General features: G+C 35.9%; 1 protein-coding gene across 1 annotated transcript in view; it reads right to left on the bottom strand.

The window, feature by feature from the left end:
* UNC13C (unc-13 homolog C) overlaps nt 1-15,658 on the bottom strand; it is a 233,908-nt gene extending 218,250 nt beyond the window's left edge. Inside the window, exons 1-4 of the mRNA XM_040601370.1 lie at nt 15,571-15,658; nt 11,721-11,838; nt 9,864-9,983; nt 5,796-5,931 (exon numbers count right to left, since the gene is read on the bottom strand). Of these exons, the coding sequence (XP_040457304.1) occupies nt 5,796-5,931; nt 9,864-9,983; nt 11,721-11,757 (293 nt within the window). The 5' untranslated portion in view covers nt 11,758-11,838; nt 15,571-15,658. The remainder of the gene's footprint in view (nt 1-5,795; nt 5,932-9,863; nt 9,984-11,720; nt 11,839-15,570) is intronic.
* Between the last annotated feature and the right edge of the window lie 10,239 nt (nt 15,659-25,897).

Below are 25,897 nucleotides of genomic sequence, written 5' to 3'. Positions count from 1 at the left end.
CCATCATTTATAGATTTTTAAATTATAAGGCACTTTTTTTCAGTCATTCTGGTGTAAAATCTGTAAATTTCTGGCTATTCTGGATATGCAGCAACATATTTGTACCTTAATGGTACCAAAGAGATTAGCCATGAAATCCTTACTCTTGCAAGCAGTAGCATTCAGCACTGGATATTAATAATGCATACAGAATGAACCAATTGATGTATCATATGGTTACTCTACACAACTGGAATGAAATATATATCAAGGTACTTAATTGCTGAGTTTTTTAAAAAGTTACAGTCATGTGTTCATTAATTACATTCCTTGGAGAAATACTCAGATTATTTTCTTTTTAAACAGTATTTTCCCTTTCTTTCTCTCAGACTCTGGCAGAAAATATATTGCTGTAATAAGAAGTCACTTAATCATCTACCACATCCTTCAAATTCTGATTTAGATAATTTATGATCTATAGAAAAAGTTAATCAGTTACACTTAATTAGCTATCATTCTACATCTAGAGTCAACTGCCATAAACACCATTTATATATATAACCAAAGAACTGACAAAAAAATATCAGTGTAAAGAACAGATTAATGAAGAGATTTTGTTAATTCCTTAATACTTAAATATTTACAGGGTAGTTAAATTTGGTGTTTAATATAGCCAGTCAAAACAAATAATTTAATCTACTTCTGTAACTTTTCAGGTTTTTCTTACATATTTTTATAGTACAATGCAGTTATTTTGAATAAATACATATCTTTATCTTTAGTTAAGCTTTAAAATGATCATCAGCTTTCTGTCATACTCTTTAAAATACCTACTACTAGATAAAAAAACTTTCCACTTAAAAATATTATCTTGTAATTCAGAGGTGACCCTCAATTTAGTAACATGAAAGTTCATTTAAATTCAATAAAATTATCTGAGACAGAGGCAAATAAAAAGAATTCCACAGTCAGGTTAGATTAATTTCTTTTGGTTTAGCTTAACCTACTCAGAGGCTCAGATCTCTGTTGAAAAAGACATGTCAGCCCAGATGATATGCTAATAACTGGACATGTACTTAGAAATATACAGAGAAATAGCTCTTGAATACTGCCATTACTGACAGCTCTCACCCTAAGGAAGCACTTGTACTTCTCTGTAAATATCCTGCAAGAACTTGCCAGTAAATGTAAACAGCCAAAAAGATGCTGTAGCACCTACATAGAGTCTACTAGCTAACTGCATCCATAAGCTTGATGATCTCTTTACAGATTCCTTTACTTCCTAGTAATTTTGTGTTGGAGCTACATACTGTACGTGAAAAGGTCATTTATGTGCATACACAACATGCTATCCTCTCAGAGAATACATAACTTTGTAAATGTAATAACTTTTACCATCTTTTCTCTTGTGTTTGAGCTATATTTCTGTACCACTGCTGCTTGACATGGCTTAAACATAAGCTAGGTGTCTGACACACCATATATTATTGCTGCATTTCCCAAGAGCCTGTTCTACCTCTCATCAGGACAACACCTTTTTGAGTGTCAGCTGGTCACAGACTGTGTCCTTCCGGAGTTACTACAGGTAGAGGACACCATGAATGAAAGGCAACAGAGTCTGCGAAAGCTGATGTGAAAGCCAAAATTAACATTAAAGAGATATAGCTTTTTTTTATTCCCCAATTTGCCTTTGCAAGCAGAGGGGAAGAGAAGTGATTTTACCAACACATAGAAAGCTCTCTCTGCTCAGACACCACTACTGAGTGATATATTTAGAGGCTGACTGGCCTTCCTCTGAGCACTCAACTCCACTTTACTTCCCTGCCATTATGTTCTGTCATACAATTGTCGCCACGTCATTCCTTGCCCCTTCCTCCCATTATGCATCATCATCTTCCACACTCAGGGAAGCAGAAAGACAGCAGTTCTCTTTCCCTTATCTTTTTTCCCCACAGCATTGTTGCTTGTTCAAAGCAACTAGATAAAAAAAATTGATTCCCTTCTGGAAAACTTCCAGAAGGGTGTTGTAGCCTGCCTAGGTAAATACACCAGCTTCAAAAATGGAACCAAATGCCTTTTGTGCTCTAGATGCAATCGATTAGTTACAACACCCAAACCATGCCAGGACTTGCCCCCATCCTTTCCTAAGCTTTCAGAAAGTCACTATTGAATAGCTGAACCCTATGTAGACACACGCCCAAGGGTAAGAACAGGGCAGGCACACAAAACCAAAGGCCAACTCTGTCAATAGGTCCAATTTAATTTAAACTAAGTATATACCGAGTTGTGAAACACACTATCTTTAACCATTTATTGTTTATCACAAAACCCTGTATCACCTAAGACCTGTTGGACAGAAGCTTTTAAGCTTTTTTGCTTCTTTGTTTTTTCCCCCCAAAAAGGGGACACTTATTTCATTATACATTTCCTTTTTGTTCAGACATTCTTTTGATCTTCTTACCCTAACAAATAGCTGATGTTCTTCCAGTCCAGCTTTCTTGGCACCGTCTTAGACCTGGCTACACTGATCATCTCACTAAAGCCTTAAGCTTGAGTATCAAGACCGGTGATTAAGAGCAACAGCTACACTGAACTGCTGCTCTCCGGAGTCTCCCCGGTCTCCCCTCCCGTACAGAGGAAGCAGATCTAACTGTAACCCCACTAGGCAAAACACTAATCTCCATGAACTTTTAAGAATCTATTATCTTTCATGGCAGGCGATCAGAGATGAAAAATATTGAATGACCAGAGAATGCCCCTAAAAGAAGATGACAGCCTGATGATCATCATCTTTCACTCACCAGCGTCTTTAGTTCCACACTGTTTACTCTGTACCTCAAGAAAGCAACAACTAAGCATTTCATTGTTCCAGTGTTTTAGAAAAACAACAAATTCATATGCTTAGCTTATAAATACAGGTGGTAGTTTTTAATCCACCTAGATGAGAGGCAAGCACTCACCTTACCAGCACTCTTCTGTCTCCTCTAAATCTGCATTTCAACAATACAAAACTGTTAGCAACAACTCTAACCTTTTCTTCCCATCACCTGCCCCTTGTATCTGTACCTATTCAAAGATATACTAGAAAAAATATCTGCAATAGTCACTGCCAAATCTGTAAAACTGTTTTGGTAAAAATTTACCTTTAAAATAATCAACCTTACAAATTTTTTCCTTTTTTTTTTTTTTTTAAACTAGGATGAGGGCAAAGGTTTGTACCACCATACTCAAGAGGACAGAGCTGAGATCAAAGTCAGGCAATAGAAATTAAGCCAATTCTGCTTTTGAACACACTACATTGTAAAATCATGGCCTAAGAACATACAGGGAAAGGAGAGGCTATAGCAAAACCCACCTCCACAGAAGGAACTATCCACCAGTGTAGGATCCATAAGAAACCAAAACCACTTACGGAATTTGCAGCATACCAAGTTAGTCCAAGGAACTGAATGTAACAGTTCAATTCCATTATCCCAACACTTCCCTCCTTATACATCCATTTATGTATCTGAATCACAAAGGCATTTTTGTGTCTCAATACAAACAAGGCACACAGGAAATGTCTGCAATCCATACTGCAACAGTATCTTAGACTTCAGGACTTGTAAAAGGTAGCTGGAAATTAACAGATATTATCTAAACAATAACATAACTACGAATTTGCATCAAGCATCATTTCATTATTCAAATCCCAAAGATCAATTGTAGTCTGAAGAAACAGATTAGAATTTAGTACTTCTTTTTTGCTCTTTTTTGCTACTTTTAATTCAAGAAGGATACTTAATTTCTGAAAATATGTAGGAATATAAATCCATCACTGTTCCATTTGTGCTTTTCAATTTTATGCTGCTCTGGGTATTATAATTTCGGGTCATTAGTACTCCTAATATAAACTGCTGTCACATACAGTACAGTGTTTACAGAACATATAGCTACACAACAAACATCTTCACATCTCACTGCTCCTATAAAGAATTCTCCTTTGATCAGCTGGAATACAGTTTTCAGTTTGTGGCAGGGTCCTTGAATTCTTTACCTTAATTTTGGTTGTAAGCAGTTCCTCACATTTTGTGTAGCCCTTATTTTAACTCTGCGTGAACTGGATTTTGTTGCATCCATGGCGCATGGTCTAGGCAGGGAAGAAGCAGCCTTCCTGCTCTTTGTGAGACATCATTGAAGGCTGGCTATTAAGGAAAAGTAGGGCTCCCAATGACCTGCTGAGGTGACTCAGCTGTGTAGATTTTCCAGAGGTGATTGTTTAAAAGGTAAAAAAATGTAGACCTCCACAGTCACAGCCAGTGAACACTGCAATTCTTTGCATTATTAATACCACTGAAGCGTTCTCAATGCTTAGCCACATTGAACTAATGTATTTTCAGCAAGACAGTAACAAGGAACTTTACAGACCATGCATGTGTCAATTTTGCTGACCCATTAAGCACTCCAAAAATGTTATTTGTTCTTCCTATTGGTCTCAGTTCTAATTTCTTTAATGTCTTGTGGACATTAAATTTAAAGTATCATGCAGGCAGCACACTGCTTGTGGACCACCACCTGGAAAGTCATTGTTAATGCAAACAGCAGTAACGTAAGACTTCCTAGTCTCCTATTGCAAGATAAAGTTATATTGTCTGGAGCTTTGTCAAAAACTACCTGTTTCATGTTTCACTATGTGTCTTATTATTTAGACTGCTGATCCACTAACACTTTCAACCGGAATAAGCTAGAAATGCCCCTGCTCTTCCTTTATGCCAACACAAAATATTTGAGCATCTGCTAAGTTAAATTGACGACAAAGCTGAGGCAACCTGGCAAAATGTTTCTGGTTTTAATCTAGATGTGTTCTCAGTCTGGTTTGCTGAATGGCAAGTGGAACTCTTATGACCACCCAGGGAGGTGGACAACACAGAGAAACCAGTGATCAGCTGACAGAGGGAGGAACGCTGCTTCTTTCAGTGTTCTCCATTTATCCCTGAACGTATTCAATTAACACACAGAAAACTAATCAAGCCAGAGAGTTGTGCTTCTTGTTTCTCATTTCAACACAGGGCTCAAGACAACCTGTTTCAAGAAAGTAAGTTCCATAAGAGATGGAAAAGAGAAGATGAGAGCAGCCCCATGGCTCCAACAGGGGGTTAGAGATGAAAAGAGTAGGAATGGTTAGAGACAAGGATGCATGGAAAGAGCGACTTTCAGCTCTGGTGAGATGTTCCATTTATTTGAAAGAAACTTGCTTTACCATGTATCTGCCATTATAGGACATAAAAAAGCTAATAAATACCTGTATTGTCTTTAAAATATTATTTTTTAAAACACTTTCAAAAAAGACCAATGAACCAACACATTTGCACTTATGAATATATACCTAAATGCACATCTGTATATACCTAAAAATCTACTGCAAAAGATTCTAGAGTGTTATTTACCCCTTTTGCATCTTTAATAGATTACATTCTCATTTTGTAGGAATTTGCCAAAGATATTTCTGGTTATCTTTAATATCTACAGTTTTTGTAGGCCAAAATTCTCTTTTCTGACTACCAGTACTTCATTGAGAAGGCATACATATTTGCAAACTGGTTTGGCAGGATATAGTATTATTCATTTTTTCTTTCAATAGTTTATGAAGATTTATCATGCTCTGTCCCACCATAATAATGGAAATATATGCCTTGTGGTTTTATATGTTTATAAAACTTCCAGTCACATTATTGCTAGAAATAATTGTATATTTATCACAGTATCATTCAGAAATTTTAAAAAATAAAATTCCATAAATGTTATATTGCATGTCTGATATGAACAAATTAAAATACCTTAGTTCACTTTCTTTTATGCTGAGACCACTTTCCATGGTTGACAGACTATAATACGTATCTTGGTGTGAACATCTTGCACCTTGGAGGGGTGTCCCTCTGTGCCAGCCTCTGCAATCTAAATCTTTTTGGGTATCTGTAGAGGAAGAGAAAGCTGCTAGAAATCTTTCAGTCCATTTTACAGAAGAAACTTCTATAAGAGGGAGTACACATTAAATTAATGAAATTAATTCATTAGATTCATAGTAATGTGGAATTAATCAAGTCATTTACAAAACATTATTATAATTAAATCACTTTTTACAAGAACACCAGAAACAACATTCCAAGGTCACCTTCTGATCATTGCTCTGAAAACTTCAAGAGGCCTAAACCAGTTACCATTTTGTTATACAAACTGGAAAACAGTTCGTTTCACAATTTAAAAATGAGCTACTGCTGGATTGGGAAAAATGAAAATGAATCTCCTAATTTTCCAGTCCAACTTCAGTTCTTAACTGGCCACATATTACTTATGTATCCATACATAGCATGCCTAGATGTGTGGGGGGGTTGTTTTGGTTTGGGTTTTTTTTGTTTGTTTTTGTTGTTGGTTTTTTTGTTGTTGTTTCAAGTAAGGGATCAGGGTTTACTTTAATTCTACATGCTATTGGCTAAGAACTGACCTTTTTTCAAGTTCTTATTTCTTTGGAGAAACCTGGCAAGTCTCATATGCAATTAGAGGTATAAACTGATTTCCTGCAGAACGTTTTACTCTATAAATTGGCCTGTTAGCTGTAGTGAAAGGAAAGGATTTATGGTCGGGCCCTGACTGTGAGGAAATTTTTTTCCATCCTGATTAGAAGAACTTGTGTGCCCATCTTTTCCATTTTTGATGTTTTGGTTGCATATTAGGAACTATGTTTTGAGTAATTTCTTCTCACACTGTTTACTCACACTTGGTTTGTGGTCAAAAAAGTAAAATCTGTGTCATATCTTTTCGCTCAAAATAAAAGCAACACTGCTGTGAAACAAAGAGAAGATAAAGAAAATACTTTGTAAAACAACAGGATCTTGTGGTTTTCCTACTGCATAGGTTAATGCCAAACTTTAGTTTGCAAATAGAAGTGAATTATCACACTAAGGTGCTCTGTATTTGGAATTTTATACTTTGATGCATAAGTTTTCCCAATCACTCTGCCATGATTTTTCATTACATTATCTTAGACTGATCAAAATTGTATCAGAAAAATTAATTTTCTCATTTGCTTGGTGTATCAGTGAATCAGTATGGTGACTAACGCAGAAACAGGGATTTATCTTATCATTGTTATTTTGTTCTTGTTACCTCATATCCTCATTTGCTAATTAATATATATGGTAGAAAGTGATAATGAGATCAACCTCAACAAGACTAAAAGGTGAATACCTGCATGGCATTTTCCAAAATTATTCATGAAGTCCTATTGACTTTCCATAGGCTACTTGGCAAAATGAGATCTTAGTTCCCATGTCACACAATTACTTTTAAAGTTATAGCTATTACCAAACACATTCCATTTAGGTAAAACTACCTTCAATTTCTTTAGCTTATACTCTCTATGTAAGGTATAATTGAATGTTAAGAAGCACAATATATGTCTCTAATGCTGAATTTAAGAAAAAAATAAGTGATGTCTTCTAACTTTTCTTCTGTCTTCTCATACAAGAATGACCTAACACATTTGAATCAAAATTATTGTATTTCATAACAGAACCTGATTATCCTTTAAAAACTTGACTTCTAGAAACATTAAAAATGTTTGCAATTCCACTGCAGTATTCATCTAGAGTCTGCATTTTCTTACTGTGAATTTGCTTGCAGAATTTTTAATGTGTGAGATCCTCATTTTACTTTGCAGCCTTTTAATGGACCTAGGTGGTCCAGATGGCAATGGTGAAAAGACAACGTCGTTGTTACCACAACTACTATTAGATGATACTTTAGAAAAAAGCAGTCATGAATGAACTAATGATGTTAAAGCACTTCCCTGTTGCTACATATAGCATTTCAAGTCCAAATGAAGCCCTATTGGTAAAGCAGCGTGGAAGGCTCTTATATTTCTACTAAATATCTGGCATTCTCATATGGAAATCTTGCAGGAATGTGTGAAAAATAACTGCAGTCTTCCACCTAACTAATGTAATTGGTCATAACAAAGAGGCTGTACTGATTGGGATAGTCAAGGACAGATTCTCAGCTGGTCACAGCTAAGCTCAGAGTCATTCAACAGAATAAGCAATCAAAATGTAATGCCTTAGTCAAACTTCAGGTAGAGGATAAAGCTAAGTGTTTTTGATAAAGGTATCTGGCTTTCTCAATACCCCAGCCGCGCTTCTACATGCTGCCCACTGCACAGAAAACTGCAGTGTAAGGGTGACCTCTGCAGGACTTCAGCAGTGCTCCACGTCTGCAGGCCCAGGGACCGTCTTTAAAACACTCTTAAATTTATTTGGGAAAAGAACACAGGCATCAACCTATAAACCAACACTACCTCTACGTAGCAGCCTGAAATCAGTAACTGTCTGAATTTGCAGCTTGTCAACGCAGTTAGATTTTCTGTAACAGACCTGCACTGCACCAGGTTTCTAGATATGAAAATATGTAAGCACACACTAAAAACATTCTGCTGATTCAAAGGTGGTTTCAAGCAGAACTCATGGCACAGAATAAATACAATTTGTACCAACTTTTATCCTTTGGTAACAAATATTCCACTGTTATTGCACAAACTCTTGTCCTTTCTTGTCATCTTTATAAACCACTCCTTCTTTGTATTACTATTCCCTTTTCATACTTAAGGACTCAGTCCATTGACACATGTACACTTTCTATCATGCTTAAAGGAAATAAAATTGTCTTAAAAGTGAAAATAATCTAGATGGAGGCACATGTGAATAGCAAGAAAAAAGTTCCTCCATACGAATTTTTACTCAGAGTTGAAAATTGCCTGTAGCTGCTGGGGAAAATGTATCAAATAAACAAAACCCAGGATGTGACTAGGTCTTAGGTTAACTTTACAATGTTTTATTGGCTAAGAAGTAGTAAATAGTGATTTTGGCTAAAAATAACCCAAATAACAAAGATGTAGGCCCTGTTGTGACTGAAAAGAATCCACAGCATTCCACAGTTACTCTGTGAAAAGGGATGCATTCCACCCCATGTATTAACAGGAATGCAGTCACACAGACTACACCCAGAAACATCAGAAATAACCAGCTTGCTCTAATCAGCATCAGCTGTATTGCCCAGTTCCATTTCAGACAACACATTTTAAAAAAAACCATCAAACAGCTGAAGAACAGATTTTTGGTGTCACTTCTATTCCTCCCTTTCAAAAGATAAATAATGTTTCTCATTCACATTTCTTCACATTTTTTTATTCTTGTGTAAATGTTAGAATTGTTCTTTTTAGCCATAGTTCATTAGACCGTTTAAAGAGAAAAATATTAAGCTACTTTATCTTTGTGAGCTTGTTTGGTACTGATAATCTTGCTAAAGTCAATTTCTTTGTATTATATTTGTATTATATTTGTATTGTATTATAGCTGGAAATAGTGTCAGGTGATGCATTCATCATTTGATGGTCCATTTCCATTTCTACTTTCATATACCCTATTTCCATGCACAGACATGCAGTTTCTATCTTCATATGCACAATTCATAAAGGAGACAACCTTTGTTAATAAGAGTAAAAATGCTGTGAGGACCTAGATTTTACTAAAATTTACATTGTACAAGCAGCTGGTCAAAGCTGACATGATACAAGATCTGTAACACACAGGCTTTAGTAGACTGAGCCTTAAAGAGGTACTTTCTTTAGCTCTACAATCCACATATGGATGAACACTAACCAGCGAAACAGCTCACCCAGCTTCTCATAGGAAGTGGCTCTCAGAAATTCTATTATTTACCAGTATCTGTTATACAAATGCTCAAGCGATTAGTATGTATTTAAGATTCTATAGAAAAATTACTATCTGCCACTATTTCAGGAACTTAAAGCGAAACAGAATGGTTGGAAGGTGAGACCTCAATGCATAACTCACCAAATGGTAATGCAAAGTAGACATCCAGTAAGATCTCATGTGAAGTTGGTGTTTTTGTGCCTTGAATCTCACTCCCGTTTTTTATTACTTCAGAATGCAGTGTCCACCATGAACCTGGACCTTCCTAGGAAAAAATGTTCTGAAAGTTACCTGGGTAGAATTTATAGCATTATCCACTTTTTCCTAAATGAAGGTTTGCCCAAGTCTATAGGAGTTTCTTTACGATACCAATAGGCTTAGGATCCATTCCAGACTCTTTCAACTTTTGTTTATGTAAATAGTAGTTAGTACTTCATCAAGTTTTCTCAAAGGCATGGAAATCAAAGTAATAAAATATTTGCTCTACAGTATAGGCAAATATACATTAAGATGGTCAGATGATTAAGATTCAAGAAATATGAATACTGAAAATTACTCTTAACTGAGATTTTCCAGTTCCCCTTTGAACTGGTGCCAAACAAGTACATTCTAGCAAGACTGAGGCAATCAATATATGCTAATAACCAAGCCAAAAAAGAGTTTCTGAAGGAACGCTCCCTTACAGGTTATTTCTGAGTCATAAAGCCCAGAGCAGAGCTGCAGGTTTATGATGAGCAGGATGAATAAATAGGAAAGTTCCGCAGCAGCCTAATTATAAATGAAAGCTTAGAGGGTCTGAGGAAAGCACAAAACAATCTCTACTCTTGTATCTTTGTTTATTTAAAGTTTCAGTATTTACTGTTAAGCCATAGCCTCTGTGTCAGCAAGTTTAACTGAACAACAGCTAGGGTACCAGACCAAAACAACTTGCCTTGGGGTCTGAAATGGCGCTTGGCAGCTGTGATACAGAACATCTAATTTAGGCAGGAATTACTTTCTTCCCCTGCTTCCATTCTCTGAGTAGAATCATTGCAATGTCAGTTCAATGTATACATGAATATTTATTAGTTTCTATAAAGAAATAGCTATAGAGACTGATGGCAGATACTGTGGGAAGAAGTTTCCTCATTCTCCCTCCCTTATCTCAACATCAATTGCCTTTTTTATTTTATAGAAAATTTAAAGAAGACAAACTTAATTTTATTTACAAATATTAAAATAATCTCCTCTAATTCAGAATCACTTTCTTAAAAACAGACTCCATGGACTGCAAATGGGAAAGTCCATTTATGAATGAGAAGATTGTGGAGTATTAGAACAAGATACCTCTTACTTTTCCCATTTCAGACAATTCTGCAGCACTTGCAGATTGCTGCAGTATTTCCACACTCCCAGAAACCTTTTTTCTTTATTTTCTAGCCTACTGAGAGCAAGCATGCTCGTTCTGGTGGCTATGACTATTGTGGATACATGACAACCCTTGGGCTGACCCGATTTCTCCACTCATCCTTCTCTACATGCTCATTGTATTATTAATTACCTCCATAGTACTACCGGGCAAATTTCTCTTTTCTTCTTTGAGACAATGACCGATTCTCTTGAAAGACAAAACAACAGTATTTTGCCCATTTTAATAAAAGATATCCAAGGCCACACAACGAAGAGCCAGGCTAGGAACCTCAATCTGATACTCCCTCAATCTAATCACTTAAACCAAACTGTCCCTGCCTCCCTAATAATTCATGAGTGCAGATGAACTCTAACCCACTTAACGAATTATACCTGACTCAGTATAAGCAATTTATCCAGGATATATGACTAACTCATATCAGTTGTCATGTTGAGAGTCACACGTGCATTATACCTCAGTATTACAGACCGAAACAAATGAGATAGAAATATACATTGATCATAAATGACATTACAGTATTTGGCTAAGAATGAGAAATTGATTGGATGTTACTCATTGTTTTATATTTCCACAAAAAGTCAACTTACATCTGTTGCATGTTTCACAGTCGCAAGGGGAATCCATAAAACTCCTAAAATGCTGTCCCAGAGCAAGCCTTTCTTCCACAGCTCTATAATGAAGCCCTTTCCATCAGCACAGATTTCACTAAAGACAATGAATACACAAATCATTAAACTGAAAATGCAGTCTCAACCGCTCAGTAATCTGTTGTAACTTGAGTTAGTGACTTACAGCAGATACAGAGGTGTTTTGTTTTCAGTACTCTCATAAAATGCAAGATAGCAAGGCGTGACACAAAGGTTAGACAGGACAAGCCGAGTCTCATTGTTCAGAATTGCTTTTACAAAGTGATGAGGACATTCTGCTGGAAACACGGCACAGAAGTCCCAGTTGTCAATAGCTTTACTTTGCTACAAGACTTGGCCCTTCCTGGATATAACCCAGGAAGAAACCAGGACCATGAAAAGCCTTTAGTTCAGCTTTAGGTTCTTCTGAGCACCTTCCGCATATGGAATTCCTTAGTTGCCTCTGCAAGACACTGGTCTCAGGACAGCCCTGAAGAACCTACATTCTCAGGTTCCACTGTAGCTAACTGGTTAGGTGCAGCTATATTATAATATAGCTAGACTTTTGTCAGGAGAGTTCTTTTCGTTAAAACTGGAATCCACAAAAGCGATCAGGCTTTCAAACATAAAACTCAGAGGAACATTTTCAACGAAACAGTAAGAGTCAGCGGTGTCAGCTATGGTGGCACACACTGTCAATCAACATGGACCATCAGGTAAGAATGATCTATAATGGTATGGGCAAAATTCCATCTTCCCTCACAAAAATCTAGAGGAAGAAAGGTTCAGACTATTTACTACAGGAAATCAAACCAGTTTCTTGTTTTCATTGTAAGGAGACCAGGCGTAAAAAAACATTTGGAGCTTGTTCCCTTCCTTAGAATCAAGAAGATGCACTACACAACAAAAATGCAGTGGGAAAACAGCTCTCAACATGAAGAGCTGCAGATCCAGGCTCTGTAAATTCTACTTATAGCATGCATGCATTTTGTTACTAGCTGGTTTTGATCAAAAAAATACCATACCACAACCTTATTTTGCAAGAATTTAGAACAAAATTTTGCCAGGCCATATAACTTACCTTTGACATTGAACTAAAATTAAGAGAGAAGTTATTTCCTCATGGAATGTCTGGCATTTTTTTACATATTACTATAAGCAGCTACGGGCCAGTTCTGTAAATATGAACAATATAATAAACTAGTGATTGGTGTGTCTTCTGTGACTGATTGTATGTAATCTCCATTTGACCGAATCAATTTTGAAGTACTAAAACTAATCTTCAACTGATTTGTGTTGTGTACCACAGTGAATTATTGTGTACTTAAATTTACCAGGAAAAGGACAAGTGAATTCTGAGAAGGGCGATGCGTGCCACTCCCGAGACTGATACTGAACTCATCACATGGCTCTCAAAAAACATTATGTTGGCTGCCTCAATATCTCATTTTCCACTGTCCTCATGCAGTTGAATAGATACAGTGAATTTTTGTTTTCTTCAGCTTCTCCTTTTACAAATATGTTTTGGAAGGCAGATTGCAATTCCTTATCTTTTGGTACTTTTGGACCCCAACTTTAAAACTGTTGCACTAACTGAACAGTGAAACTGCATATTGAAAGCTTAAACTATGTAATTTTTAAAACGCAGGCTGGTTATATCTGTGTGTAATGGAACAGATGTTTTACAGGCATAGGTGGAGAGAGCACCTTTAAGAAAATGAATGACAGTATGACTTGTAAAAGTCTACATAAATGTATTTCTAAATGCTTATTTATAATACCTTTTAAAAGTCTGCTGTGTCGTATAATTGAGTAGGCAGCAGATGGAGCTACAAGCAGTCTCACACATTTGTGTGGTTTAATATTCTTTGGTAACATTTAAATTGCAAACTAAGAAAATAATCCTAATAAACTGCTCATGGAACACTCATTTGCATACAATATGATTAAAAGCAAAGCATTTATACAGCAGCAGAGCAAAGTTATTAATACTTTAACACATTCTTCAAGAAAATTTAGAGTATAGGTTTCACACACTCACTTTAAAAGGATTTTTAAATTGCCTCCTGCACTAAAGGTAACAGGGCAAATGCTGAAATTTAATTGATCTGCTTCCTGATACACTATTACATTCTCATCCAATCCATGTCCAATGTTTCATAGAACTATTATATCTGGATCAGCAAAGTGAAAAAAAAAAAAAAAATTAACACAGTATTGTCATACAGAAATGATTCCTCTACACTGAAACATGACAATCTTTTCTACAAGTCAAAGCTGCAGTATAAGAATGGTATTTAAAAGGGCTAGCTATCAATCTTGATTTTCCTTTGCATTTTCAAAGACAGATACAATCCTCCTGTTTGGATAATTTAGGCTGTGGCTCTGAACAGTCTGCTAGAGAAGCCTGATGACTGGGGAGTGGAGGAGAAATTAGCTCCAGATTAAGATTACTTTTATATGGTTAGAAATTCTGAAAACTTCTTTGATAAGTCATTACATCGAGCCATAAAATGTCATGTAAACAAGCTATATATCTGTTGGCTTAATATAACAGGCTCTTCAGTCACTCACAGTCTTCAGTTAAGCAAACTAGTAGTCTGCTACAGTTGTCTAAGAAATCAGTTGCATGACACCAAAAAAAAAAAAATCCAAATTCAATTAATAACTTTAGGAAAAAATGGTGATGAAGGTGAAACCCTTAAATAAGATTAAGAGCACTGCGAAATAAAACTAATTTACATGAAAGTTCTATGTAGAAAAAAAAATGCAGGTTTTAGAAATGCTGTTTTCAATACAGAATAAAATTAAATGGGGGAGGTATTTCAATCAAAATGTCAGTTTCAGCACATGTAGATCCTGTCAAAAGATATTTATGTGTTTTGATAACCAGAAAGTATGGAAAAGTGATTCATAAGAACTAATTCTTCTGGCAAAATATTAAAATATTTGGATTAGAAAAAAAAAACCAGAATTGTAAAAAGGACATTTTTCATAAAAGTAACTAAAACCAATCAAATGTTTAATTCTGTAAAAATATTTCTGCCAACTCTAGACCTTAGTAACAAAATCTATATTTCTACAAAGAGGATGTGATGGCAGAGAAAGATTTGCGCAGGGAGGAAGGAGGGACCAAAAATAGTAGAGATTAACATACTATCTCAGCATCTAATGAGTTTACATATTTGTTGGTTTTAACTGCTTTTAAATTGAGACTTGAAAGCAGGTTTCCTCTGAATGTCAGTCACTATATAAGTATTTGGACCCTCCTGACCAGTGAGTTATATATAAGGCTCTAGAGAAAAGAGAATAAAGATGGAATAACAAGATGGAGAATTGTGGGAAGCAGACAAAGGTCTGCAGACAGAAGTGAGAAACAGTACGTGTCAATAATAACTGGCAGTTATTATTGACCTGATATTGATAGGTAGATATTATCTACCTACATAGGTAGTTAAGTAGATAAATGAATGTGTAAAATATCAGTCATACTGAAAGGAAATTGAGTAAAACAAAAAACAAGTTGCATGAGGATCAATTTGAGTTCTCCTCATTCCTGTATTCCTAAAACATCACAGGAAATTAAAGATACTGGAGAAAAATATCATCTTCCCCTTGACTGCTAGCTTTGATCTGCACATGGCTTGCAAAATTAACTTTTGTTCTGTTCCTTAGAACTAACCTGGCACTTTTTCTCTGAGCTGGACATTTTTTTCTCACTTTTGCAGTCTGCCCACGGTCTCAGATTTTATTAATTTCTCTAACTATCCAAATGCAGCAAAGATACAACAAAACCAGCTGATAAGAATACCTTATTACTTACAACATGAAGTCCTGTTCCCAGCAAGGTTCACTTCCCCTTCTGTCTATTGTAGTGCTTTTTAAATTTTGGACTTTTAAAACAACATAGGTTTTGAATGCATCTGAAAAAGAAACAACCAGTACATTAAAACCCACTTTATTTCTTCCTAGAAGCTGGAAACATTCAGCTTCATGGTAGCAGGGGTTTAACACGCTCCATACAAAACAGTCAGAGGTGTGGTTCAAATACATGGCTTTGAACAAGGAAATTCTTAGTCATTTTAATGGGATTATGACAGGAAAATCTCTGTCCATTGCAAGTGGGAGACAACATAATCCTAAATGTGAGCAAGTATTTTAAGGATCAGCTTCCAGACATGGTTTTTCAGATTATTTGTCAATCTCCCTGACAGATCTTGCGTGAAACAAGTATACCCTCCCTTTCTGCAAATTATTATTTTGTTTGCCGTTCAGTTGGTATAATGTTGGTGACTGGCTAATGGGCTGTAATTTCCAATTAGGACAAGGCCACAGACTTGGGATTCAGTCTTCTGTTTGTATGTGAATCTAGTTTTGTCTATAAATGCAGCAGCAAAATGGGTTTCAGATGCAGTCCCAGATGAACTCAAACATTTTTGTACTCAGAGTATATTCGTAAAATTGGACCTAATCAGCAAAAAAACTTTTTTTTTTTTTTTTTTTTAAATCAAAGTGCTTGAAGATATCAATGACAGGAAAAAGCAAAAGAACTAAGGGAAAGCTCTACCCTTTAGGGCCTCACACAGGAACTAAGGCACCAAACGGCATATTATATCATCTTGATAAATGTGGCTGTGCAGAAAAGCTTCTCAGCTTGCATGCATGTCATTAGCCTCCAGCATCCCACATAAGGATCAACACTGACATATGGTTTAAAAAAAAAGATACTTTTTTTTTTTAATAGAACTACTGCCAAAATATACATATGAAATGTAGGCAAGAACAGAAGCCATTTTTGAGCTGTGTGTATTACTGCCCGCCCCCCCCCCCCCCCCCCCCCCCCCCCCCCCCGTCAATCAACAAGCCTGAGCTGGAGGGAAGCTGTCACTGTCCACAATAGGCTTTGAATAGGTTGCATCAAATTACACTGCAGTTAAGAAAAAGTGCTAAGGAGAAGAGTTAATTCTGTACATCCTGTATGTAGATCTTATCGATTAGGGCTGAAGATAATGTTTGACAAACGAATGTTATGTAATGGGAACTATTCTTTTCAATAAAAAAAAAACACAACAGTGATCAATGTTATCTATTTTCTGTAATTCAGTGCACCAGTCTTCTCAAACATACCTCTTTGTCCTTACACTGAAAAAACTTGACAAAGTCAATACAGATTTAGAAGAATGGTGACTTACTTGTAAGAAATTGTGTCAACAATGCATGATTCACATACCATCCTATTGTTCATTCTGTGTAACTCAGGCAAACAAATCGCAAAATTTGCAAAATGTTTTGTAGTTGCATAATTTATTTGCAGTTTGGAGACTTGCAACTCAAGGGTTGAGAAATTTTCAGAAGAATTTCCATAAAATCACTTGGCTGAAAAATAGCAACCTCCAGTGTTTAGCTATTTTGAGCACCCAGATCTGTATTTACATTTAAATCAAAAATACAACCACCAACCTCCCCCCAAAATAAAACTTATCTTCCTTAAGTGAAGCCATAAATGACAAGATACTTCTTAAGACATATTTTTAGTGGTAATCTGTTTCATTGTTCTATTATCTTTATATTTAACTCCTTAATTTCTTTCACATGTGAAAATGTCATGTTCCTATGTCTAATGCCAGGTGATCAAACCAAATCATCTATCTTTCCCCAGCTCCTTTTCTAGCACAAAAACTAAAGAAATTTCAGACTGCCTGCATTATCATTGCCTTGCCTGGAACCTTGTCATCTGCCTTTTAACTTTTTGTGAAAACAAAAACGGCAGGCTATCCTTTTACTCATATCTTCAGCTTTCCACCCAAAACAGAGCACAGCAACTTCATGGCAGCTTCCACAAAGTAGTAAATTAACCACAGGAGAATCCCAGAGTTTTGAGAAACATGCAGGAATCTCAATACTGCTCTCAGTCACCACTTAAATGATTTTCTGCCCAAGAAAACATGACCAATTATCAGAGGATACACCACTCAAACTCTATTGCCATTACTTACGGCATTAACACATCTTCAACAGCATTCAAAGAAGATTAAAAAGTCTTAACTTTCATCAAATAATTGTTTGATCATATTTTTTTGTAAATTATCACCTCTTTTGAGTACCAACAAAATATAAGATTTGCTGAGCCCTGCAGACCATTTGTCTCATTGCATTAGGATTTCAATGAAAGATGAACGTCCAGTCTATACTTCATACATATACATCACAGCCCACGATGATGACTGCCTCACAGACAGTTAGAAGCATCATGTTCCCAGAAAGAAGCTTAACTTGTGCTATTTCAGGTTACCTTTCTTTAATCAAGATAGATATAAATGATTTGCAGAGGTTACTTAAACGTGTTAGCCAGACATCTACTGGCAAATTTTGCCACATTGGTCAGGTTGTTACCAGCTTCTCCTAAGAACTAGTAATCACAAAGATCTTGAAGGCCCCAAGTTTATAGTCCACCTATGTGTGAGAAACCTCTGGCTGAGTTCGGATTTTCTTTCCCACTCTGGCTAAATCTTGGTCCTGGGGGCAGACTTACAGTGTCCTGGGCAGCTTGGTTTTGTTCACTTTTATTGCCCAGGGCCTATACCTGATCTCTATAATGGTCCATTAGTATTTCCCATCTGTATTTCCTCACTGGGAAAATTCAGAAACCATTTTCTCCCTGCCCTGCTGAAACTAACATCCTGCACTCTCTTTATATAAAAAATAATTTCTCTTGACTGGTGACCCATTTAGGTCATCAAACTGTGTAAAAACTATTTTTAGTGGAAATATCCTTTAAAAGCCACTAGTTTCAGTTATTAATTATTGTCTCTCAAAATTACACAGTCTGAGGCCACAGTCTTGTTTGTTAATTTGATCTTTAAAATCTATGTATATTTTTAAATTCTTTCCTCATTTGTTTTGTACTGAGCTGTTGATGAAATGCATTCAAGTAGTCCCAGGCCTGAATGATTCTTTAGTGTGATACACACATGCATGGCCAAGAAATAAATACGTTCAAGCAGAAATTAAAAGGTAAATCGGACTTACCAGCTGCTTTATCCAACCTTCCTTTTTTCACTATTAAAAAAAAAAAAAACAACAAACATTCAGACAATACCTTAACAATGCTTGTCATAAATTTTATGGGGAAAAAATACCACAGAAAGGGATTTCTGTGGTATAAAAAACTTCAATCAAAAATGAAAGCAAGTACTCTTAAAGAAAATCAAGCACCATTGCGGTAAGATAGTATGATTATTCTGAATTCCTTGGGAAAGAAAACATGTGTAAAGTCTTTGCAGTTACAGAAACTTAGTAAATAGATGGATACAACACAAAGGGCATAATGGATACCAGATGACCAGGAAGGGCAGTATACTATCCATCACCTCACAGTGCTAGTTCAAAATGCTTTTCAATAACAGTCACAGAAGGCTCACAGACGGCTCACAGACTTCAAGTAACCTAAAGTAGTTTCTATCATCTTACAAAGAATCCTTTATTACATTGTATTTATTTTGACTATTAGAAAAGACATACTGCAGTAAACACCTTATCAATTAAAAAGTGAATATTTCAAATCCTAACTTTGTTCAACAGCCTTAAGTTCCATGCTATGGTATCCCTTTCATTAATGAAAAATGCCCTGAAGCTAATGGGATTGTGATTCAGATAGTCATCATAATTAAGAAAATCCAACCTGGTCACCATTTTGTATCCAGTCTCTGACTACTAAAGTTCATTGAATTTAGACTTTTAAACAATATAATTAATTATTATTTAAATTTTCCTACCATATCAATGCACATAAGGGTTCAATTCAATTTGAATGAAACATCACTGCAGTCCTACAAAAATCAAACCTGCTTTAAGAATATACTCATGTATATCATATATTTCATTGCTATACTTAGGAACTAGTAAGTGCCAATAAAACAAAACCTTGAGGCCACAACTTTACAGTGCAAAGGTTCCCAAAGCTTACTATTGTTTTCCAATGCCCGTCCCACTCGCCTAACTTCACCTACCTTCCTTTGCCTTATTCTTTTTTTCATCTATCCCTAGACAGCCCTAAGCATTCTATGGAATTGCATTGTATTTGCAGAATGTCTATCTGACAGTCTGAATAATTCCACCACGCCTCACACTGAGAAAGCTTTCACTTTCAGCGCAAATGGGGAGAGCCCAAACTGTCGCTAAGCCACCAGCAGCATCCAAACACTGCAGCAGTTACACTGCACTGCAAGTGTGCAGAATTTACACACTGCACCTACCTGACTTCCCTTGAAAGAAGTAATGCAAGAAATATTCCCATCGATTAAAATGAACGATGCACATCTGCTGTCTATGAAGTTGCTTTTTATAGACACCTACTAAACTTTTGTCACATGAGTGAAGGAGCTTGTGTGATAAGAAAAACCTACCTTTTACAGAGAGAAGTTCCATTCCAGTAGAAAAATAATTTAAAGAACATAAATTTGAATTAAAGTTGTTTTACAAATGCAAAAAAATTCATTTGCCTTGAAGACTGTATTACTCTTTTCCTCCTGTTTCCTCACTGCAAGTGTGTTTCACTTTTCCTGCACGCTCCTCCCAGGTTTCACATGGAGGAAAGCCAGCCAATTGACAGAGCAGTGAAAGACCAACAATGAATTCTTTCTCCCTCATACACACTGAGATGGAAAGGAGAAATTTTACAACTGTTTCCTCACTCATTTCCTCAGCTTCTATCTGCTGTGTGCAGCTGTCTCTATAGTCTAAACACATTTCTGAATGTGATCTTTGCCAGCAATAATAAATTCAGTGGCACTATTTTGTTAAGAACATACTTTGGGAGTTCTTAAACTTTAATATTTGCAAAGCATCTGAAATGGTATACAGAAGGGTTTTATTATTCTTTTAACAGACTCACATATTCATTTTATTGTATTATCTATAGATAACCATAAGTAGGCTTCATTTTCTAAAATAAAGTGTGACTAAATATTGCATAAAAAGAAAAGCTGAATTTTAATATACTTCATGAATTTCTAATTCTACTGCAGCACTTCACTGGATAATAAATATTTTCATACAATGTTAAGATATTTTACAACACTCAAAATGTTGAAATAATTATAAAAACTGTGGTGTTTATGACTACTCGTTCATGTTAATACTGGGGGTTTTTTCTTTCGTTTTCAGTTGTGGTTATTATTATATATATATTTCCACAGGCATGTAATATTTTACTTTTTAAATGTTTTGTTCTCTATCATATTATAATTGTAGCCTTTGGTCTTAGGTCTTAAATTCAAGTAGGGAGTTTCCCTGGAGCAGAGGGGAATGCATATGTCTGAGTTCAGGATTGGCTGTCTGCAGTTCCGAGAAACTGGGGTCCGAATGATAGCCGTATCTCAAAAGAGAGGTGAGACCTAAAACAGTTTAGCCTTGATAAAAGAAAATTTGGGGAGGTGGGGTGGGTTTATTGGTGTTTGTAAATACCTGATGGGAGGGTGTAAACAAGACTGACTCTTCCTATTGTTGCCTAATAACAATACAGTTGTGAAGAGGCAATGGGCACAAATTGAAACTCATAGTTTCACCTGAACATAAGAAAACTCATTTTTACTGTGAGGGTAGTTTAACACTGAAACAGATTGTTCAGAGAGGATGTGGAGTCTTTGTCCTTGGAGATACTCAAAACCTGACTGAACACAGTCCTGGGCAACCTGTTCTTGCTGACCCTGTCTTTAGGCAGGGATGTTGGACTACATGATCTACAGCAGTTCCTTCCTTGTGATTCTGTGGTAGCTCGCAATGTCCAAAATCTGTTAAGTGTGACATTGAAGAAAACGCAGCACAGGATTTCATGAAACTCTACAGCCACTCTACATATTGTGCGTAGTCTTGAATTTTTATTCCCCGCGCAAAGTGTCTAGTACTTATGATGTTTTAGGAACATGGTACTATGTCATGTGAAGTTGTTAAGATACTACTTTTTGGTCTTGTGTTTTATATTAATATATTTGCACTTCTCTCTTCTGAATTCTATTTATTCTGAACAAGTCTCCCACAGCAATCTGTGTCTTGGAGCCTGGTTTTCACCTTATGCAAGCAATGGGGTTCCACTGAAGTTAACAGAGCTAGCCTGGTACACTGCCTGAGAATCTGATCCCAAGTGTGCATTTGGGTCAAATGGAAAAATATTTACTTGGAACAAAAATCTAATCACTGCTGACAATGTTCAGTAAATAGAGTCACAAGTATACTTTAGCATGAGTCAAAGTTACACAGCTGCATCTCTATCTTTCTGAAATTCTGTTAACTTGTCTCCTCTTCCTTTTTTTCACTCACCTTCTCAAATATCAGGACCTTTCATATGGAATATTGATTTTCTCCTTGAATCCTTGAAATCCAGCAGAAACAGCATTCACTGTGGTTCATCTACTTTGCTGTGATGTTATGACTGTTTCTCACATATGCAACTGGAAAAGACAGTACAAAATATGTAGAGTATACATGAATATAGGCAGAAGGTCATGTGGACTGAGAACAGAGCATGGCCAAATGCTCTTCCACTTGGAAAGGGCATTTATTATATTTAGCAAAAGAATAATGAAAAGCACTGAGCTGGAACAAGCTGTCAAGATGGTGTTTGGCTAAAGGGTGTAAGAGTCAAAGCCGCCGTACAACATGCATGTTTCACAAACTAATAGTTTCAGTACCTCAGGCAATTACCCTATTACTTAGTCACGCCTTCCCCAATGTTTTCCCTTTTCCGTAACACCATTTCTTATTTAATGCCTGATATTACATTTCAGTCCAATAACTTGACTAAATTTAAAAGGTTCCAACATTGGAGATCTATACGCAGAATCAAAAATTTAGAAAGACATTGAAAAAGTAACAAGATTTTTTTTACATTGCATTTTTCTCTAAACTATATGAGAACTGCAGATACTCTCGCCTATTGAAAAAAGTGGAGTCAAAGTAATGAGGTAAAATTTGTTATTAAGGATGTGTCATCTGATACCTGACACTGTTGAGTACTCTGCTTCCAGAAAATACATGTAATTATTTTTCAATCTAAATGCTCAACTGATCTAAGGAGGAGATTATTCTTTTCAATTGTGAGCTTACATATTTATGTTTTAGTGAGAATCTGCTTTTTTTAACTTCTCTTTCTTTATATGAATTTATGTAGCATACATTAGCAAATTGAAGCCTGACAGCATCTTTCAGTTAATTCATCAAAAGCAAGGAGATTTCAGTCTGATGATTTACCCCCTTGGCATTAAAACTACATATTGTTCTTCTCAGGAAGTTCCTCTTCCACAGGATACTTGTAAGGCAACAACTATGGTCACGAACTCATAGATTTTAATATAATATCTTGTGAGAGGAAAACAAGGAACAGAGCACATTTGAATACTGATTGAAAAAACATGTGGAATATAACTTCTCAACTTTCACAGGGAAATGAAAACAGAGTCCATTACTGGTTTAAGATATCTTAGTTAGAAAATACTAAAAAATAAACTGAGGGGGATTAGGCAAATTTCTATTGATATTACAAATATAGTGTAGGAGCAGTTTTCTTGCAACCCCTTACATCTCTATATGTGAACATTATGAAGCCAGCTTTTCTTGACTACTTATATGCTGACCCATGTATGTTTTGAAAGAACTTTTGGCCATGGGACACTGACATTTTAACTACCTACCTTCTTAAATTCTTCCCTTGAGAAGAAAAGGAATTTGCTCCTTTGCAAATTAATGTAGTGAGTGAAATTTTCAGCTGATCAACATTCTTAAGTATCTCCTTATACTAGCACATGAAGAAATATGCCAGTCACCTCAGTAGACTAGGAGATAAACTGGGTTTTGCCTTCCCCTTGAAGTCAATCATTGGCTTAAATTGAAAGCTAATGGGAGAAGATTTTTGTCTATTATGGGACAAAATTGCACACTCTTCAGACCAAATTCCAAGAGAAACAGGTATTCTCATTATTGTGATCATAACAACACAGGAAGCTGAAACCAACGAGAAGGAATTCAACTGGGAAAGCAAAAAAAAACCAAAACCACCCCCCAAAATATCAGTTTTTCCAAGGAGTTCATTTCTACCTTTCAGAAATATAGATTCTGCATTCTCAGGTGTATACTCTAATTTTCAGTAGACTCCATAAGTGATAAAAGATAGAAATAATGACCTCTGTAACAAAATATGCTATCAAGAGATACATCATGAAAGCAACAGGATAAGCAGAAAACCAATCAGCTATTTTTGACCCTGAGAAACTATGAGCAATATTGAAGATAGGAACTACAAATTAGATCAGTTTTGTCCTTGTCTCCAAAAGATAGGCACAACTGTGGCTAGGGATAGTAGGTGATGTGTTCTGGGCTTCACAAGAATCACCTTGATAAATGAGTTCAGTGCACTCCATTTACCCTCTTCCAACAGGAAACAAAGGAAGGGCTCTCCTTCAAAATGTTACATGTCATTAACCAAGTACATAGATAAATGTTTTATTGAAATAGCTATTTGTTAGTAATCTCCAAACCTGCAGTGAAAGGTCAAGCTTCAGCAATTAAAAAAATCCTGAAGTTTTAACACAAATAACTTGTCATAGACTCACATTCTGTCATATTTGTAATAGTGATAGAACCTGTGTGAAATTGCTTGCTGTCACACAAATATTAAATTGTGCTCGTTATAATTAAGAAGGAATAAGTTTCAAAAGAAACTTAGCCATCAGAGGACAAAACATTTCTACTCAGTAACTGATCATTAAAAGCGCAGGTTTGTTCCTTACGAAAGGAAATGTTTTCCAGCCCCTTGCACTTCTGTTCCATAAGTTCTTATGTAGCCTTAGCTGCCTTCTTGACTACTTTTATTTTACATTTAGAGACACCTAGTGGCTCGAGTCTGATTTGCTCTGGAAAACAGCAATGATTTCTCATTTCCAAATGAACTTCAGATTTTTTCGGATCTTATTTATCTCAAAACACAGCACAGTAAACATTTGACTTTACCCAAAAAAGTACTAAAACACAGAACTGTACTTCATAGTACACATGAAAAGTATGAGATGACAAAAGAATTTTGTCCCTTTTTTCTTGCTTCAAATACACACATGAACAGTAAACATTATCTAGCATTTAGAAAACGTACCTTGATTTTTTTTTCTTCAGAACATTCAATATTATTCATCTTATGCACCAGATTTGTTACTTGGCTTCTGTATGTCTTCCTAAACATAGATCACAAGCCAATTTTCATCATGTACATTTGTACTCATCCCATCATCTCTCTGAATTTCTGATTTAGTAGAGTGCTTGGACCCAGATGGCCTTGGTGTCACTGAACTTGCTCTACATGCAAAATAAAAGTGGCAGAATAAAGCCCCTACCAAGAAATTAGTCAAGGCTCAGTAACTGCTTCACCTCCACCCTTAAAAAAAAGAAACATGTTTCTAAGCAAACAGACTAACAGTCTTAGTTTCACTACCCTGTGATTTAGCAGTTTTCTAACCAGTCAGCCCTGGTAATCTTATGGGTCTACAATGAGTTACATATGCTGCAAATTTAATGTGCTTTTTCTTAATCCTTTCAAAACCTCTCCATTCCCGGGACACCTAATGATTACCTTTAATCTGTACAAGCTCTGTATCCATGCTTCTAAATCTTTTCTTCAGCTCACTTAAATACTTGCATTCAAGAAAAGCCATGGAACAATAGTGGAAACTAAGAAGTATGAGATATCTTTATTTCCTGTATGTCAGTTTAATGAACATGTAGGAAGTGCTTAAATGAATGTTTCTAAAATATGTGTAATAGCTCAGCACTCTCAGCCTTTTTTTTTTTTAAATCACTTTATACATAAAACCACATTAAATACAGATCTACCAGAAACCCAAATATTTCCTATCCTGCTTCTGTAGAAAGAATAGGTAATGTCATTCTCCTGGATTTTCATGTCCCACAAAAGTAAGAAGCAAGGAACTCCTAGAAGCAAGTATAACTGCTATAATTGCCTATGTTTAATGGTCTTACAGGAGGAAGAATACTGGAAAATGTGTGGTCATGATGCTTATTATGAGGAATTGTCCTTGTTTGCACTGGAATAGAGTTAATTTTCTTCCTAGTAGCTGGTATAATGCTCTGGTTTG

This window comes from Falco naumanni, chromosome 7, assembly GCF_017639655.2.
Source record: "Falco naumanni isolate bFalNau1 chromosome 7, bFalNau1.pat, whole genome shotgun sequence".
In the NCBI taxonomy this organism is placed as follows: Eukaryota; Metazoa; Chordata; class Aves; order Falconiformes; family Falconidae; genus Falco; species Falco naumanni.
Note: the sequence above shows the minus strand (reverse complement) of the source record. Positions and strands in the feature narration are given on the sequence as shown.